Genomic DNA, 18037 nt, shown 5'->3' with positions numbered 1-18037 from the left:
TACCCATACAGTCTACTACAAAATGATCAATAATTTTGCAGGAACAGGACTAAGCACCTTCCCAGAACTGAAAACAGATTCATATTCCAAAACTCTATTTTTGGGGGTGGAGGCCAAGCCACTCAGGCAGCTGGCACCAAGACAGAAGCTGTATGCAAACTGACATCTCAGACACTCCCAACACTCTCAAGATTTTATCCAAATGATCTATTTCCAGTCTTGTTTTTGGAATAGCACAGATGAGATTTGTTAGAAAAAAATCTGAACAGTATTTTCAGAATGCCAGCAGAACATTGCAACTGGATTTAGATTTCTTACGATCAACAAATGGCAATTTCCAATTTCTCATTCCAGCCTCCAGTACCACACTCTTCCCTATCCTCCTCTGTGGCCTCTACCCCACTGCACTGGAACTTCTTGGATTCTAAATGAATAAGATGCCATTTTAGTGGCAGATTAAAAGAAAAGGAAGTGAAAAATCTTGGAAGTGGGACACTTATAAATAACTGCTATTCTTGGCCCCAAAACATACACTTAAGCAGGAAGCACACCTCTTTTGGGTTAACAAATATCAGAAGACAAAGAAAGTCCAGTCCATATCAGATACACAGTAGTATTTGGTCATAAAGAGCAAATAAGAAAAAGAGGCGAACTACATCTAATATAACCTCAAAACTGTCCACACACTCCAAACGCCCTGCATCACATGGCTTGTTCCCTCCCACAAGTTCCAGCTCCACCTCCCATTTAGAGCAGGCCATGTTTCTTCATGGTAGACAGGAAGCGTAAGAATTACTCACGGATAACTGCTGAAGAAGCACATCGATTCCATCCAGCTCCCCAAGCAATTCCCTGTTTTCTAAAACGGGAAAAAATAGAGGAAGAAAAAAAATGAAGCTAACTGTCAGATTTTACAGCCGTCTAACACTGATACATCAGCAAACAAAATCAATACAGCTTGACAGAGTACAAAAGCTGCACAGAGAGCGAGAGGGAGAGCAAGGGGATGCCAAAGGCAAGAGAGCTTGCTGTCATGATCTGAAACAAGCCTGGCTCCTATCCTAACAGAATGTCAATACTGAGAGGGGGCCTCACCATCATTGTCCTGGAGCAATATGGCCAGCACTTCACTACAATACAGTTTGTTGGCATCGAAAGGCATCTTTGCCTGTGGGGAAATAGGAGAAATGAGAAAAAACGTTAAGGGCCCTTGCTTCTCTTCCCAGGATGAATTTTTCCAAGTACTAGGACCGGAGTTAGAAAGAAAGTAGAAGTTAGAAAGAAAAAAGGCAGATTAAGGGTTAAAAAAAAAAAAAAAAAGTCTGTCTCTGTTCTCAAGAGACAAGACTCGGGTACTACATAGTAAAACCATAAATAGCAGATGCACACAATAGCTCTCATAGTCCCATGTATGAATGTCACCTTCTCTGTGAAGCCCTCCCAGACAGACTCCCCATTTTGAGTCCAAAGACTACTGTCTAGCACACAGTACATACTCAAATGTGAACTAGATGAATGACTGAAGGTTTTGAACTTTCAAGACTAAAATCATCATGAAGCTTTGTTCACAAGTTATAATCATAAAATCAATCTGTAAATTAGCTGATACATCAGAGCAGTTGAAAAGAAGTAAGTTCTTATTTAGATTAGTTGAATGTATTTATGACAAAGTAGTTCCTTTCAGATTTTTTTAATGCTTAAAATTTAATTTGAAATCATAAACCTATCTGCTTGTGTGCCATAATCTGCCTACTATTTAAAAAGGAAACCACATTAAATATGCAGAAATGTGTTAATATTTTAACACCCAAATTACTACCCACAATTCTTTCCCTGCTGCATGCTCTGCGACGTGGGAGTTTCAGAGGGGACGTACCTACTGCAGAGACTATCTTTCATGGCTGTCCACGTTATTGTTTCAGTAGCAAACTCAACTCTCTCACCATTAACGATGCCACTTGAATAAAGGTGCAGAAGGGAGCAAGCTTTATCAATGTGTTTTAACTTACCGTATTCTCGATCCTTAAAATGCAGGTACAAAGACAACTGTCAATCAGCAGCAGACTTACTACCTACCCAGGTTTTTTGAAATGACAAATAATATCTATACCTAGAAAGGCCAGGGGAAGTGTTTATTTTGGAGCTACACCTCCATCATCTTAGCACCATTCACAGTTCTGTTTGGATACTGATTTTGTACTTAAGAAGGAAGAGTGGCCACTAATGAAGCAACACTCAGCATCTTTTCAGTTTTCTGTGCACGTCCTCCTCGTCAAGCCTAAATGCACCCCACAGGGTTTCAGAAGGCTGACCAGGTATGACCCATCTTAGATTAAAAGATCTGTAAATGCAAGGTCTTACGTGTGCTGACTGTAAGGTGTATTCTCTGGGCAAGCTTAAGGCCTCGTTTCAAGAAATTCAGTATGATAGCCAAGCTTTAAATGCAATCTGTGGCATATTTTACTTTAAGAAAAAATTTTATAAAAATCAAAACACAAAAGTGAAAACCCAAGGGGTGAGCACCTCCACCACAATCAAACATTTGCTAATAAAATTACTTACTCAAATTATTTAAGTTACAAGCATTGCTATTTTAAATGTTTTAAGCCACATCGACATATATCTTTAACTGAAAGAAGCCAAAGACATCGGGCCACTAGAGCAATAGCCTTTTTCTGTGGTTCCAATGCCTCTTGTCCTTTATTTGAGTTTGTAAACTTGTCTCCAAGGTAGGGGATAGATCTCCTCTTTTTTCCAACAAATATTTATTGGGCAGCTGCTATAAGCAAGACAAAGAATTGAACATGACAGCAAACAAAGGTGAATTTGACATGAACACTGCCCATTGTTATAACATTAAAAAATATTACACCGAATGAAAATTAATGTTAACAACTAATACGGCATCAAAAAAAAAAAAAAAGGACATGGTTCTGGGATCAGACACACCTAGGTTTGACTCATAAGCATGCATTACCTGTGTGGCACAGTCTGTAGTTCCCAAACTGTGTGCCAAAGTATCTGAGGTATCACACTGAATTCACAGGGGGCACCACAGGCTATTTTCAATTTCGAAGGAAAGCACAGTGACATCTGACATCTGCTGAACACTGCATTAACTACTAGCTCCAGGTACATTTCTTTTTGTGACATCCTACCTTTATGAAGCTGGTTTTTTGGTGGTTGCTGTGATAAAAGAACTGTGTGAAAATCAATGTGGCATAAGAATGAGGCTGGTGGTGTTCAACCTGAGTCCAAGATTGTGTAGAACTCAAAAAGCACACACATCTATTAGTAAGTAACTGTAGTCTTTCAGAATGAATGAAAATCCATTTTCTTTTAATTCATGTGCATTATTTTACAAATGACTAGTAACTTGTTAGGACAGAAATAGGTTTTAAACTGTTTGGACCTAACTACTTAAACATGGGATTGTTATGTCCTTTTTGGCACGGGGAGGCTGTAAAAACAAAATTCCTGAGACACTAATGGCACCGTGGACTGAGATTGGGCACCTATGACCCCAGCAACATTTCTTAGTCTCAAGTTTCCTTAGCTGTGGAATGGTGAAAATAAAATAACATCTTCTTTGCAGTTACTATGAGAATTAACTAATATGGAAGCGCCTAATACACAGTAGGCCAAATCACTCTGCCTCTCTAACTCAATTTCTCTTCAGTGAAAATAAGTAATTTCCTCATGAGGTGGTTACATTAAATAAACCAGTATATAGATAACAGGCACCCAATAGCTGACTCCCCTCTATTGAGAATTCCTGATTCTCCCAGAAAATCTCCAGCTTTTGCTGTGTGACACCTCAAGGAGTTTCCAATTTGCCCAAAATAAATTTTTAAAAATCAAAACGATAAGTTCGTTACTTTCTCTTAAAATATAGGTCCTTTGATTGATAAATTGGCATGAGACTCTAATCAGAAAGTCGAAATGATTAGGCCTCATAATTTCCCAACGCTGAGGGCTGCAATGCTTGAGCCTCAAAGAGGCGACAGCTGGGAAGTAGCCTGGCAAGACGGGGAGGCTCTGGAGATAACCCAGGCCCGGCTGTCACCGGCTCTCCCGCATGCTTCCCCTGGGGTTTGGGGAAGGCAGTTCCCCTCTCTGGAATTCTTTGCTCATCTAATAGACTGGGGTGAGCAGCGCCCACTTGGAAGGCTGTTTGTGAAGATCAAAAATAACATACGTAAGGTATCCAAAATAACACTTCGCACATAATAAACAGCCGATACCTGACACTCACATTAGATGGGGAAAACTTAGTAGTGGTGATGATGATGATGACAACCAAATATTTTAATCTAGTGGAAAAGAAATAAAAGAAACTGTGGGAAACTATGGGTGAAGTAGGAAGGAAGGAGACTAATCTTCCATGTCTAGCCAAAACCAAAAATCACCAAGGAAGTTGTTTTATTTCTGTTTAAATCTCAGCCAGAGATGACAGCCTCCACGCTTGCAAAATAGCAAAATGCCAAATTACAAGGGCATTTAGTCAAAATTAAGAGAAAGGAGAATTCATTTAGCAGGTATGGTCTCTTAGATTTGGCAAAGTTAACCATGGGATCTGGAACTTCTGGGGCAGCCTTCCATGCAGGAGCCTGGTGATGCTAAATCTTTCAGCTGTCAGAGTAATTACAGAGTCAAGCATAGGTTTGTCTTCAGCATGTACTAGCCTTGAATAAAATTAAACTTCACCTTTTTTGGGAGCTGCTGCTTTTTTGGAAAGTATAAGATAATCATGCTACCACCCACAGCCAGAAGCTGCAGGTTACTGTTGCAGCTCACCTCCGGTTCCTGGAACACATGGGGCAGGTTCAGACACATCTACAGCCCTGTACAACTGTCAAAGCAGATTGTGCCCTGCAAAATCCCAGCTCCTGGTTAGAAGAGGCAAGGGACTTAGCATCAACTGGCTGTACACGTAGTATAATGCAGCCAATTCTCAATTCACTAGCTCATGTGCCGACTGTGCAACTGTTTTTGAAGCACTGATTTAATTGGGAAACAAAAGGGAATTTTTATTTTGTTTCCTCAGAAAAGAAAAAAAATAAAAGTTTTGGTTTCAGTGTTATTTCAATAGTGTAAAATATCCTAACAAGTTTACATTTCTCATTAAAAAAAATAAACTCTGCCGCAGTGCCTTTCACACCACTGTTATTTGCTTACCTGCTAAACCATTTAATGCAATCGTCTGCAATAGTTTTCATCCTCATTAGCACAAATTAGTGAAGTTTCATTTAGAGGCTGAAGAAATCCATGAGTATCGCTATACACTGCTAGGCTACCAGCACAGAAAGGAGACTCACGAATGTGTTCCTCACTTAAGAATTACTCAAGGACCACTGAATAAACATGGGATGATCAGTTAAACAGCAAGACTTTATCGAGCAATGTAAACATAAATAACCTAGGGCGGGCGGGCATCAGAATCACCTGGAGGCTTTGTTAAAACACAGATTGCTGGCTCCACCCCAAGCTGGACAGATTCAGTGGGTCCACTGTGTGGGTTCTAACTAGCTGCCTGGTGATTCTGATGCACCTGGTTAGGAACCACACCTTGAGAACAATCGGGAGGAGATGCAAATATGATGGATATGCTGTCCTTGCTCTTAAAGAGTTTAAGGATATTTGGAGAGACGATGAGCACACATAATAAAATGAAAAGTCAGCTAGGCGATGAAGAAAAGATGTTCCATGAGGGTAAGTGTCATACTATTATGGGTATATGTTAGAACCCAGATCTGCTAATTCCCACAAGAGAACTAGTAAGAAAAAAGTAAAATGGCTGCTATTTGGAAAAGAAATAAGGCAGTATAGGCCTTGGGCAAAGCAGTGCTCTAGAAAGGGTGCATGAGGAAAGTCGGGAGGCCTAGGTCTTGATCCAGCTCTATCTCTAACTAGCTGTATGAATTTGGGCAAGGCACTTAATCTCTACAGGTCTTGATTTAACATTTTCTATCTACAACAGAACTTACAAATTTCCTTTCAATCCTAAAAATGATGGAGGCCACATGGAAGACTAGGGATATATGCTGGTTAATAAGGAGCGTGTATAATCTAGAAATACACGAGAAAGATAGGAGTCATTTCTGGTGGAGGAAGGAGCATGAACAAAGACAGATACAGGGGTCACAATAATTTTGACCTTGGCAGAGCAGGGGGTATGTAAAAGAGATGTCTGAAAAGTAACAAGGCCAATGTTTCAAACTGAGAAATGGAAGCGTCAGATCAGGCCAGGATAAGGGGCTTTAAAAAGTACTATGTATTTCTATTTGTGAAACACACACACACACACACACACACACACTCTCTCTCTCTCTCTCTCACTCTCTCTCTCTCTCTCTCTCTCTCTCTCCTACATACGCACAGAAAATTTCTGGAAGAACAGACAAAATATTGTTCCCAGTGGCTGCCTCTGGGAGGTGGAACTAGAAGAAATCAGCAGAGGGGAACTTTTATTTTCAGTTTTATAGCTTCTGTATCACATGAATTTGTTTGTATTTACATATTTGTATTATTTTCAGAGCTATTAAAAGCTATTAAAACATCTTCTTTTAAAACAAACGAAAGAGGAGAAACAAAGCAAGAGGCAAGAGTTTGCAAAAGATTTGCAAACTAGATCATACAGTGTGGGTATAAAAATCTATGCCAAGACTCAGCATGAGCCGTGTCCAGAGAAAAAGGGGTTTGAACTGCATCTCCAAAGGCAAACTCACCTTCAGCCTCTTCAACAACCACTGCAGAAGACCCTGCTGGGCAGCCTCTGTACACATCTCGGGCCGGAACTCAGCCATGTTTTCCACAATAGCTGAAGGGAGATAGACAACAGTCATTTGGGAAGGCAACTCTGTTCCATCTGCAACGAGCCTGCTTCCCATGACAGGCATTTTATTCCTCTTCCCACTTTCCTGTACTGTTCCCAGCCAGCTGCTGTGTTGTCATTTTTAGATTAACCAGGGAGACGCTATGGGGTTTTTTTTTCCCTTCAAGTAAAACTCATAACTGAAAATGATGGAATTCACGAAAGAAATAAGCAATAGACTTTCTGAGCTAGTAGGGAACAACACTAGAGCAGAACACACAGAAGGGTGGATACCTACCTAAGAAGACCCTCTTAGTCCTCATTATACTAGAGTCCCAGAGACCTCTGACTAAAGAGACAGGGGGCTAGACAGAAGCCTTAGGAAAAAAACGGGGAACGGTGAATTCCGGGTCTCTTCCTTTCCTGATTCACCCATTTTCAATTCTTTTTGTCTGGCTTACAAGGGAAGTAAGCATGATCTTCTTAACTGAACAAAATAATATGCATAGAGGGGAAAGGTCAGGCTGGCAGAGGTAACTGTCAGTTACTCAGAATTAAACATAATTGGTCCTGCTATTTCCTACAACAGCCAAATTGCTACTTAATAGAGAAATGAAAATTTAGGAGACAAAAAAAAAAAAAAAAAGTTATTGCATGACATAATACTAAAAAGGGGGAAATTTTTAAAAGAAATCACCTATCGTCCCATTCTAGTACATCCAATGCTTTCCTTTCCTTCAGGGCCCCTTCCGCTCCACATCCCAGGATATGTTATTACAAAGCAGACAGGAGTTCGTGTCTCTAAGCACAGTGCCCAGGACACATCGGGTCTGAGTTTTGAGAGAGGAAGGGATGAAGAAATCACTCCACCTTCTATCGTCTTCCTCACTCCTTTGCCCAGGCCAGTCTCACCAATGGCAAGTTAAAGAATGACAGGGCAGCCCCCCTCAGGGAGTAGAATAAAAGTCTTGGGAGCAGAGTAGCAATGAGACCCCTGAGAAATGAAGATCATTATAACACCTTAAATTACTTTCTCACATTTTCTAAGAAAATCAACTTATTCATTTTAATCAAGTCATTCTTATTCTTCTACTTACACTTTAGATGGCTTCCTATTGTCCACTAGAATAAAAAGCAAACATCTTACCATGGTTTACAAGGTCTTGCATAATCTGGACAAACTAATTCTCTGGTCCCACCTTCCACCACTCCTACCTCCCACCCACAGTACATTTCAATTATTTCCCCAAAGCCCAGGCCCATTCATTTGTGGCTTTGCAAATGCTACTCCCCTGCCCGAGGTCTTTCCTACATTTCTGTCAAAATGCACCTGTCTTCATATTCAGCCCCTTGCCTACTGGCTCCTACCCGGCCATTTGGAGGCTCTTCCTCTGCACTTCTGTAGTGCTGCCTGCTGACTCCTATTATGCCATTTGTCCTCCTGTGTTATCTCTCCTTCCCATTCTAGACTTTCCCATCAGTCGGCCTCAAAAGGAGAACCACTCCTGATTCGTCCTTCATCCACCCCAGTGCCTAGCGCAGTACCTGACAAACAACAGGCTCTTAACAAGGGAGAAAGGGATGACTATAGGTGGCCAAGCTGAAACCAGACAGATCTCTACAGATTGCCAGGCTGGTGCATTTCCCATTACCTCAGGCCCTTTTAATTAACAGTCAGTTCAGACTTTTGATAAGCTTTCCATTCAGCAAAATTCAGCGTTAGGCTAACAGATGGTAATGCCGAATTCTGGCTCTAGACTAAAGCCAACCCCCAAATTAGAGATTATTGTGTTCTCTCCTCTTACTCCCTAGGTGCTATGTCTTCCTCCTTCTTTATGATAATCCTCATGGAAGAGAGTCTAAAACTGTAAGAGAAATCTGTGGCAGACACAAAAGGGCTGATAGAAAATCTAATCTCATCAAAATTTCTGCTTCTGCTGGGCCTCGTTCATTTCTCAAGCCTTGTTTATAGATGTGTCACCTATGGTTTTATACAATGGCAACCGGTGATAAAGAGGTCTACCCGAAAGCACGATTTTAAATAGGCTGCTGGTTCGGCAACTTTGCAGCAGGAGAGACTGGGGAGATTCTAAGAGGAGGTGTAGAAGCAGACACACTGCAGAGGAATTCACTTAAATGAACATATGATGAAGGGGCAGCAAAGTTAACAGCAATATTTCAACTCGCAGTTCACATGGCAAACTACATATAAAAAGAGAAAGAAACACTATCTCTTTTACAAATAAAAGGTCCTATAAACATACACTGTTGTTGAAAAGTTTGTAGTCCCACTGAAGAGAACTGGGAAGAAAAACCAATATGAGGAGATTAAAAAATTGTAAAATATACAAAGTTCCCAAAGCAAAAAAAAAAAAATAATAACAACAACTTTATTCAGACTTCATCCTAACTTTTGTTGGAGGCAAGGGCCTGTGAAAAGGAGCCGACAGTCTTTGTCCAGGAAGGTAAATTTCTGCTTTTATTACCTGTCAGGCAAACCAAAGCTGCAGTTATATGAAATTTACTCAGGGTCTTCATTTCCGAAAAGGCGGTTTGGGAGCAGAAGGAAAGAAAACACTACTGCCATTGGCTCTATTACGAAGGAGGAAGGGAAATGAACGCCAAGCCCCAAAACAAACACAAACTCAGGGGACGGCGGTCACCATTCCCCTCACCCAGAGTGTTGTGGACGCCGTCCGCCTCTTCTTTCACAGACTCATCCAGGCGTTCCAGATTCTGCACAAGCAGCGCTACCACTTGCCCGTCCACCTTCAGCCACAGGAAAGCAAAAAAAAAAAGAGGGATACATGTCACAAAACAGTCTCCCCAATGTTCCATTCCCACACTCAATTCTCCACTGAATGAACAAAGTAAATAATCAGCCGCCTATGATTTACAGGGTGCTCTCCCATCCCATTATCTCTTTTGAGCTCTGAAGTGACTCTGAGGCAAGGACAGGACAGGCATCGTTATCCTCAACTTAAGGCTGAAGCTTAAAGAGGCAAAATAAAATTTAAGGTTTCAAAGTGAGTGAATGACAGTACTAGTACACTTGAACCTAGGCCTCCTGAAGTCAAGTCCAGCGTTCTTTCTACTTTTCTTTAGTATTTAAACGCCTTACATAAATGCCATCTTAAGTCAGGTCAACAGTTCATTCAAGTCAAAAGCATGCTTCCAGACCACAGCACCAAGAGCTGTTTAGTTGGTAAGTTTACGAGCCATACTTTACACTGGCTTCAAAATTTAGGGTTAAACTCAAAATATTCCTAACTTTCCATGCTTTTATGAAACTATTACTTCTAATGAATTTCTAAACCTTTCTAGAAAAGAATATTAACATAATAAAATGCCTTATATTTATATTACATTTAATGCATAAAGAGCAATTATATTTTTCATTTAATTTGATTCACACGACACTTTATAGTAAACTTTCAGTAGCCACATCATACAGCTTATATTCAGTAGATTAATGACTTAGCCAAGACCACACAGCTACTGAGCAGTGGCAGCAAAAGCAAAAGCCAAGCTTCCTTCTTAGGTGAAATGATGCTTATGCTACTTCACGCTACCTTCTGGCACAACGTGTGTGGAAGGGAGACTGACCTTGGGTAGCCTTGAGGCACATCAAGGCAACTAAGGAAACATCTAATAATTAAGAAGTGGTTATCTATCTGGTAATAGATTTCTAAGCAGTAGCCAATAAGTAAATCTGTATCGGAAGATCTGCCTTGTATCTATGGTGCATCCATCCTCTCTCTCATTGCCTTAGTGCTCTCACTTAGGAAATGGAAATAAGTTCTAGAGATTAAATGAAAATATGTGGCATGCATGCTTTACCCTCAGTCTGGTTTAAAAATTAAGGAGACAGCTAGAATCTAGCCCTTTACCCTTTTTGATACCTGATTATTCACTGCTCATATTGCCCAGAGACTAAGAAAAACCCAAGTTTTTTTTAAGACAGGCCCCGCACCCTCATTCATCTTGATATACTCTTCAAAGTCTAGAGCACTGCTATAGACAGCAGATGCTCAGAAAATTTTGCTAAATTTAAATAAATTGATGAAACACTCTGTGTACTATAAATGGATCTTTATACATATTGCTCCATTTACTCTCATGTAATCCTCATGGAAAAGAGGTGTGAAAAGAGGTCCACAAAGGTTAATTAGCCTGGCCAAAGTCACAAAGCTTGTGGCAGAAGTGACCAACTCTGAGACTATTTTTGCCCATCATATCCTATTGCTTTGCTGAGGGGGAAAAAAAAAAGAAAGGAGAGAGAAGGAAATGATCTCATTCAGTTTGACACTTCCTGAGCACTTGTGTATAAGGCACTCCACAGGAACAATCCAAACTGAATCTGAGGATGGAACAATGGCAAGAGGGATGGTCTTGAAATAAGGCCTCTTTACTCATTCTTGGTGAGACTTAACAGAAGCATCTGGATGGAGGAAAGCTAAAATGACTAATTTGCAATACCTGAATCACAAATGAAGATTTTTCTAGGCTGTCCTTTAGACCTTGGTATGAGAAACAATGAAATACAGTAACTGCATATTTTGGGGAGATACTGATGCCAAAATTGAGAGCACTCATAAATACAAAGAAGTGTTTTCCTCTTTGCGTATACGAAGGAGATATACAATCTTGCTCTCAAATCTCAGAACCAGCAAAAGCTTCACCAAAGAAATCCACTGCAATGTTTTCCTTAATTAATTGGACAATTTGGGTATGTGAGAGAAAACAGAAAAAACATCTGGGGGAAAATATGAACCATGTTACAGTTTGTTTTTCCCTAAATCATCCCAACTGACTTATAATCTCCCTGAATCCTAAAGCAGCAGACATTGCAACTCCACTGGGTACCACACTGCTTCACCAATTTCAACTGCTTATTGCTGCTTTTTCTGCATTATTTTCTCCCCCTTTCCTTGATTCTTAGTTATGTTTCCCACCTCTGCTGTCTGGAAAGTGGTGGGGACAGAGACAGTAAGCAATACATTCAAATCCCAGGACTGAATGATTATGGAAATGGGTGTCTGGCCAGAGGAAAATCTTTTTTCTTCCTACACAAACCTAACTTCTGACAGACAGCCTTTTTAAGCTTGCAAAGTGTGAAACTTTATGATGTTTAGCTGGGTTAAATGCAATTATATTTGATTGCAGGAGGGTTAAAGAATCGAAATACATTTAGCTCAGAAAACCCTTGGAAAAATATTTATACTATGCATAGCTCTGGATATCACCTAATAAGAAGCATAAATTAACATTCTGTCTTACTCCCTCTAACCCCTTGGGTCTACCACCTTCATGCCTATTTTTTGGACCTGTGACTAAGTCTGAAACTAAAAACAAATCCTGCGTAGGGATTAAAGCTCCCACCAGAGTAACTCTAGCCTTGAAATCACGACCTTTTAAGCCTGATCTTTTCTGATAAGTCATTGGTTATTCCAGCAGGTCCTACCGAGACAAAATTCAAGGGCATGATGAGACATCCTTTTCTACGTCACGAGAAAGAATGGATACAAGAGAAGAGAAGAAGAGGAAATAAAGAAGGGACAGATGAGAGGGTTTGAAGGATTCTTTCTCTGTCTTGTACAATCTGCCAATGTTTCTCAAGAGTTCAAGTGAAGTTTTTCTACCTCCTAGGAGTTCTGTAAATTTCTTACTTAAAAAACAGTAACAAACCTCCCACGCACACACTGAATTTTGATCAAACAATAAGTTCTGAGGATACATATGGTAATATGGTTATAATGCAAAATTTATGCCTGTTGCAATCTATCTAGTAATATTTTAGCTCCTACTCTTGCCCTTCCAATCCGAGAATGGTCTCCTTAAAACGTCAGGGCTATGTTACCACTCCCTGGCTTATGATCCTTCAATTACTTCCTTTCACACTGACAATTCCACCCAGACTGACCATCAAGGCCTTACGAAGCTTAGTCTCGGGCTCTGACTGTGCTCTCTCCCTTCACTCTAATAGTACTGCACTCTAATAGTACTGGCCTTTTTTCTGTTCCTCAAATATGTCAAGCTTATTCCTACCTTAGGTCCTCTGTACTTGTCCCATCTTGCCCTTAATCATTCTGAATGGCTGGTTTCTTTTTATCGTCCAGAACTCAGGCCTTTCCTGACTATCGAATCTAATGTGATTTCCCAGTCACTCTGCATCACACCACTTATTTTAATTCTCTATGTAACAGAAAATCACTATCCGTTTCCTATTTACTGTTTCTCCCTACACTAGAATATGAGCTCCACAAAAATAGGCCTTCAGTCTTGCTCACTGCTATATACCCAATTCCTAGAATCCAGAATATACCAAGCACTCAGTAAACATTTAGTGAATGAATGAACAAATGAATGTTGCTTGGGAGCAAATACAGATGAAGGTGAGGATGCTAAAAGAAATGGAAAGAGACAAACATGACGGGATCCAGAAATTATATGTTAAGCACTCTGAGATCAACCAAAAAGCTGCCAACCAGCCCAAGTCAGACCAACACAAGGCTTCAGAGTTTAACATTTAAGTAGGGTTAACTGAGGGTAAGAACGGGTATGGAGGGCCGTCCCTGGCTCTCCACATCAAAGCCACGTTTATTAAACTCTTTATAGCAAATGGTAGCTCCCAGCCACCCTGACCAGCTTCTGGGCCAAGCCACATTTCCACCTCCTCTAGTTGTGAGCTCCCCACTCACCCTCACATTAAAGCCTCCCTGCAGAGGCCGACACCTACAGCTCTGCAGCTCTGCCCTATTCGTCCCCGTCACAAGTGATCGCTCCCTCCTCCTCACTGCCACAGAAGCCTGCATCTCTCACCACCATTCTTAATATTCTGCCGTGTATTATCACCATTACTTATTTCATCCTAAAAAAACAAAAAAACAAAAAACAAAAAAACTAAACCTCTACCCTACCATGTCTTACTTAAGCTTATTCAAATGTTTTTTTGAGTATTTGTTCAAAAAATTATTTGAATGTTTGTTGAAATGGGAAAGAACGTTTGTTGAACTCAATAAACGTTCATAAACATTTCACTGTGTGGTAGATGTTGACATTTACTAAGTATTAAATATGTACCTTTATGAAGATAATACCACACATAGTATCTTTATGGAGATCATGGTCAACATTTATTGGGTGTTTATTCTGTGCCAGGCACTGCTCTCAAGACTTATTAAATATCTCATTTACTCCTCACTTCAGTAATAGGCACTACTACTGTTATTCTCATTTTAAAGAAGAAACTGGGTATAGAAAGGTTAGGTAACTTTCCTAAGGACACACAACTGATAAGTGACAGAACTACCACTCTGGCCACTCCCCTGATAGGGATCACAACTCAGGAAAGATAAACTTATAAACATGTCTATAAGCCAACATAATGAGTGCCGGGATGTACGAAATGCTAGGGGAACACAAATTCTGCTGAGGTGATGAGTCTGAAAAAAACTCATAAAAGAAGAAAATTTAAGTGATGCTTTAAAGGATGAGTGAGCATATTCTCAGTAGCCCAGGAGAAACAAAACTGACCAAGCTGAGGCAGGTGTGGGCGAAGACCTGGGATTGCCAAGCACAGGGCAAGTTTTGGGACTAGCAAGCAGGGGGAAAAAATGACCATAATCTAATCATAACTTTCAAGGAGTCCAAAGACTATTTTTAGATAGGTATGCCAGAGAATTGCTATCAAAACAATATACCCTTGCATTTACTACTCTTTTAGAAGAGTCTATTTTCCAGGCCACCAGATCAACTTGTTATAAAGCACAAATATTCACCTTTTGCATAGGTAATAATAGTGGATGTGAACCAAATTTTAAATTCCAGAGATGCCTGAGAATTCCAGGACAGCACTCTCTCCCCACAAATGTGCTATTCTATTTCTTAGGACTTCCAACTGGGAAAAAGATGAAGGCAATAACTGCAAACTGCACACCACAATAAATTCTGCTACATGCCCTCTAGCCTCTGCTCGTGCAATTCCAGGCCTCTGATATTGGCCCCAAATTAAAACTACGAAGACAACTCAACCCTTGTAATATGAGAATACTTATCAAACTTCTTCCTGAACACAGCACAAGGGTAGCAAAAAATAAATGGAAGACCACCCACTGGTCCTGCTCTCTGATATTTACTGATAGCTTCTGACTAGCTGCAGACAAACAAATAATATATGGGAGCCTAGGAATGTTCAATTGTGATTCACACCAGACCCACCAATATAAAGCTGTAAGAGTCAAAGTCTCAAAATAAAGTAATTTAAAAACAAAACAAAACGAAACAGAAAAATGCTATAGAGTAACTACCTAATTGCTCCCCAGATTGAGGATGAACTGTTTCTTTCCAAACAAACATAAAATCTGAAAGACTGAGCTTCTTCTGTTCGTGGGCTTGGCAACACAGAAACACAAAGGGGCCTTTTGTGTGAGCTGCTGGTTCTGAGTACGTCTGACAGGCAGCAGCCAGGCTAGCTGCTCCTCTCTCGTCTTCTCTATTCACACAGGCGCAGGATGGTAATTAAAATCAGCCCAGGGACCAGGCAGGAAGGCTCATTCAGGGCCACTGTAATTAACCTCTGGAAGGTGAGACTGCACAAATGACACTGTGGGGACGCAGTGAAGGAGCAAGTGCCACAGCCTTCCTTCGGATGGTCTTTAAAACAAAAGGATGTCCCAATACCATCCTTTTTTTTTCTGCACAGTGGTTCCTAGGAAAAATAAAGATCCCAAATTCTACAAAAGTGGATGTTCACTCCAGGAAGAAAGAAAAATGGCAACATAAATTTTCATCAGACTCGGTCACAAATGGCCCCGCTGGACTCCAGCCTCATTCTCTAAGAGACAGTGCTTTGTATACAACGGGTTCACAGCCCCTTCATTCACACCAAATGCCAGCTGTGAGCATGGCACATGGGAACTTTCCAGGTGTCAAGAAACTTGAGAGAGATTGTCTGAAGAGGGAGTGAGAAGTGTAGCAACGGGTCTCAGAATCATTTGGGGCCCCAGTCCCAGCCATTCTGATTCAGTAGGTCTTGAATGGGGACTGAAAGTAGCCTCATGAGCACCCCATGATCACTGGAGCCACCTGTACTAGTGCTTCTAGTACAGGTGGCTCCAGTGATCTATGCTAAAGTCTGCAAACTGCGTCAAAACCCGTACTTACTAACATTCTCACCAGAGAGAAAAGACCAGACAACAGAAGACAACGGAAAAGAAGGAAAAGCAACAGAGCCTTGAGGAAGGTGGTAGCTTAGTGGGTAGAAAGAGCTCCACAGGAAGCATCAGGGTAAGAGGCAGACTCGCTTCTGCCGCTGGCCAGCTGTGGTGCCTGCTAAGCCGTGGAGCCCTCTCTGATCACCGGTGAGAGAAGGAAACTGGTGTGAGGGGACAGGAGTGTGGTGAAGATCAGAATATGTAGGCTCTACTCTCAGCTGTTACAGGGACTGGCTGAGTGGCCCGGGGGAAGCCTTCATTTTTGCATCTGGGTTTCCGCACATATAAAGCGAGGTGATGAGACTAGATCGGTTCACCTCACACGGAAACTCCTTTTGATTGGATGCTGCCCGGAACAATAGCTGAGGAAGCCCCAGAGGCCTTGCCTGGGCTCCATGAAGAGAGACTCCAGAATCAACTGGGCCTGTCTTCCACTAGCGGGGCTGCAACTTTGGCCTGTATGAGCTGAAAGGTTTGTTCTCGTTTTTAACATTCTCTGATTCTCTGTCTATAAAATAAGTAATAATGACACCTGTCCTCACGAGTGCTTAGAGTTATAAAGGCCAGAGGAGAAAAGAAATATCTGTGAAAACTCTTTGTAAAAAGGTCAGTAGCAGCACAACTGGAGGTAGAGGGACAGGAACACACAGTCAAAGAGAACACAGGTTCAAATCCCGACTATGTGACCACGGGCAACTTGTTTTGCCTCTCTAAGCCTCAGCTTCCTAGCTGTAAATGGGAATAACAGCAATAACACCCATCTAAGAGGATAAGGTGAGGATTACAGAAAGTGAAAAAAATGAGAAAAGGCCTGCCTACAGTAGATACTCAAAAAATGTGAGGCTTCTATAACCCCTTCCCTAACATAGTTCCAAAGAATAAAGTACCCCACGAGTTGCATTTCGACTTTCATACTTTCTTCACTCAGTCCAGCCTTGCCACAGAGCTCTACCTGATACCCGGCCAACGCCACTCACAGAGAGAGCAACACCTTACACAAACGTGCAAAACCCTAGAGGGATGTGCAACTTACCAGAGCATCGATGAGTACTTCTGCTCCCTCTTCGCTCTCATGGAGGGTGTCTATATCCGTTAATTCCTGAAGCAAATCGACCACAGCTATGGACACATGTGAAAATGTTAAGGGTATCAAGTACATACTGAAACCCTACTGACAACTTTATTAAAATATCTGGTTCCCTTCTATTTCCTTGTCAATCATTTCATCACTGTTTACCTTTAATACACTCTGGTTTTATTAACATCTCTTCAACAAGGTTCTCCTCACAGTGGGTGTTCAATAAATACTGTTAACTAATGTGGTCTCTTTCCCTCTGCTGCTTTCCTGGCAACTTATCCCATAGGTTCAATATATTTTCATAAATTTCAAACTTCAAGTATGATCACTTGGGAGGTCACTTTTCTAGTGAGAAATAGATCAACACCCTTAGTCTTATCTCATGATTTAAATTCTTGGAACTCAGTATTATCGTAACTGTTTCACACAGTTCACCTTCGAAGGCAGTAATGATTTCTGAAATGAGATGGCTGATGTTCACCAAGGAATCTTCGGGGACCAGGGCATGATGAAACAGACTTAAAATGTACAGGGAAGGATTTACGCTAGACTGTGCCGGACCTCACCAACCTCTTTCCCCTCAAATACCACACTGCTTTGGACATAAAAGAAAAGCAAACGATGGGAATTAAATACTAGGCAAAAACAGAAAGGACATATAAGTGAAATAAAACATGGAGAGAAAAAGGGAGTTATGTTTGGAAATTGGAAGCCAGAAGTAAACTAAGTTTCCCTTCCCTCACCTTGGAAACACACCACACACACACACACACACACACACACACACACACACACACACTCCTCTACTTTGTTCCACTGACCTGCATTTACTGAATGCTTATGATGAATAAAGCACTGTGACGGTGACAAAGGCAAATATATTCTTCATTCTGGTCCTCAGTTTCCTCATCATAAAATGAGGATGATGTT

General features: G+C 41.0%; 1 protein-coding gene across 1 annotated transcript in view; it reads right to left on the bottom strand.

Annotated features, from left to right (window-relative positions):
• Nucleotides 1–18037, bottom strand: part of CTNNBL1 (catenin beta like 1) — a 141320-nt gene that overhangs the window by 72461 nt on the left and 50822 nt on the right. The window contains exons 5-9 of the mRNA XM_011366593.1: nt 17063–17160; nt 9490–9583; nt 6729–6820; nt 1096–1168; nt 801–859 (exon numbers count right to left, since the gene is read on the bottom strand). Coding sequence (XP_011364895.1) covers nt 801–859; nt 1096–1168; nt 6729–6820; nt 9490–9583; nt 17063–17160 — 416 coding nt within the window. The remainder of the gene's footprint in view (nt 1–800; nt 860–1095; nt 1169–6728; nt 6821–9489; nt 9584–17062; nt 17161–18037) is intronic.

Source organism: Pteropus vampyrus, unplaced genomic scaffold (genome assembly GCF_000151845.1).
Source record: "Pteropus vampyrus isolate Shadow unplaced genomic scaffold, Pvam_2.0 Scaffold125, whole genome shotgun sequence".
NCBI classification, from domain to species: domain Eukaryota; kingdom Metazoa; phylum Chordata; class Mammalia; order Chiroptera; family Pteropodidae; genus Pteropus; species Pteropus vampyrus.
The sequence above is the reverse complement of the archived record's forward strand: the minus strand, read 5'-3'. Positions and strand labels throughout refer to the sequence as shown.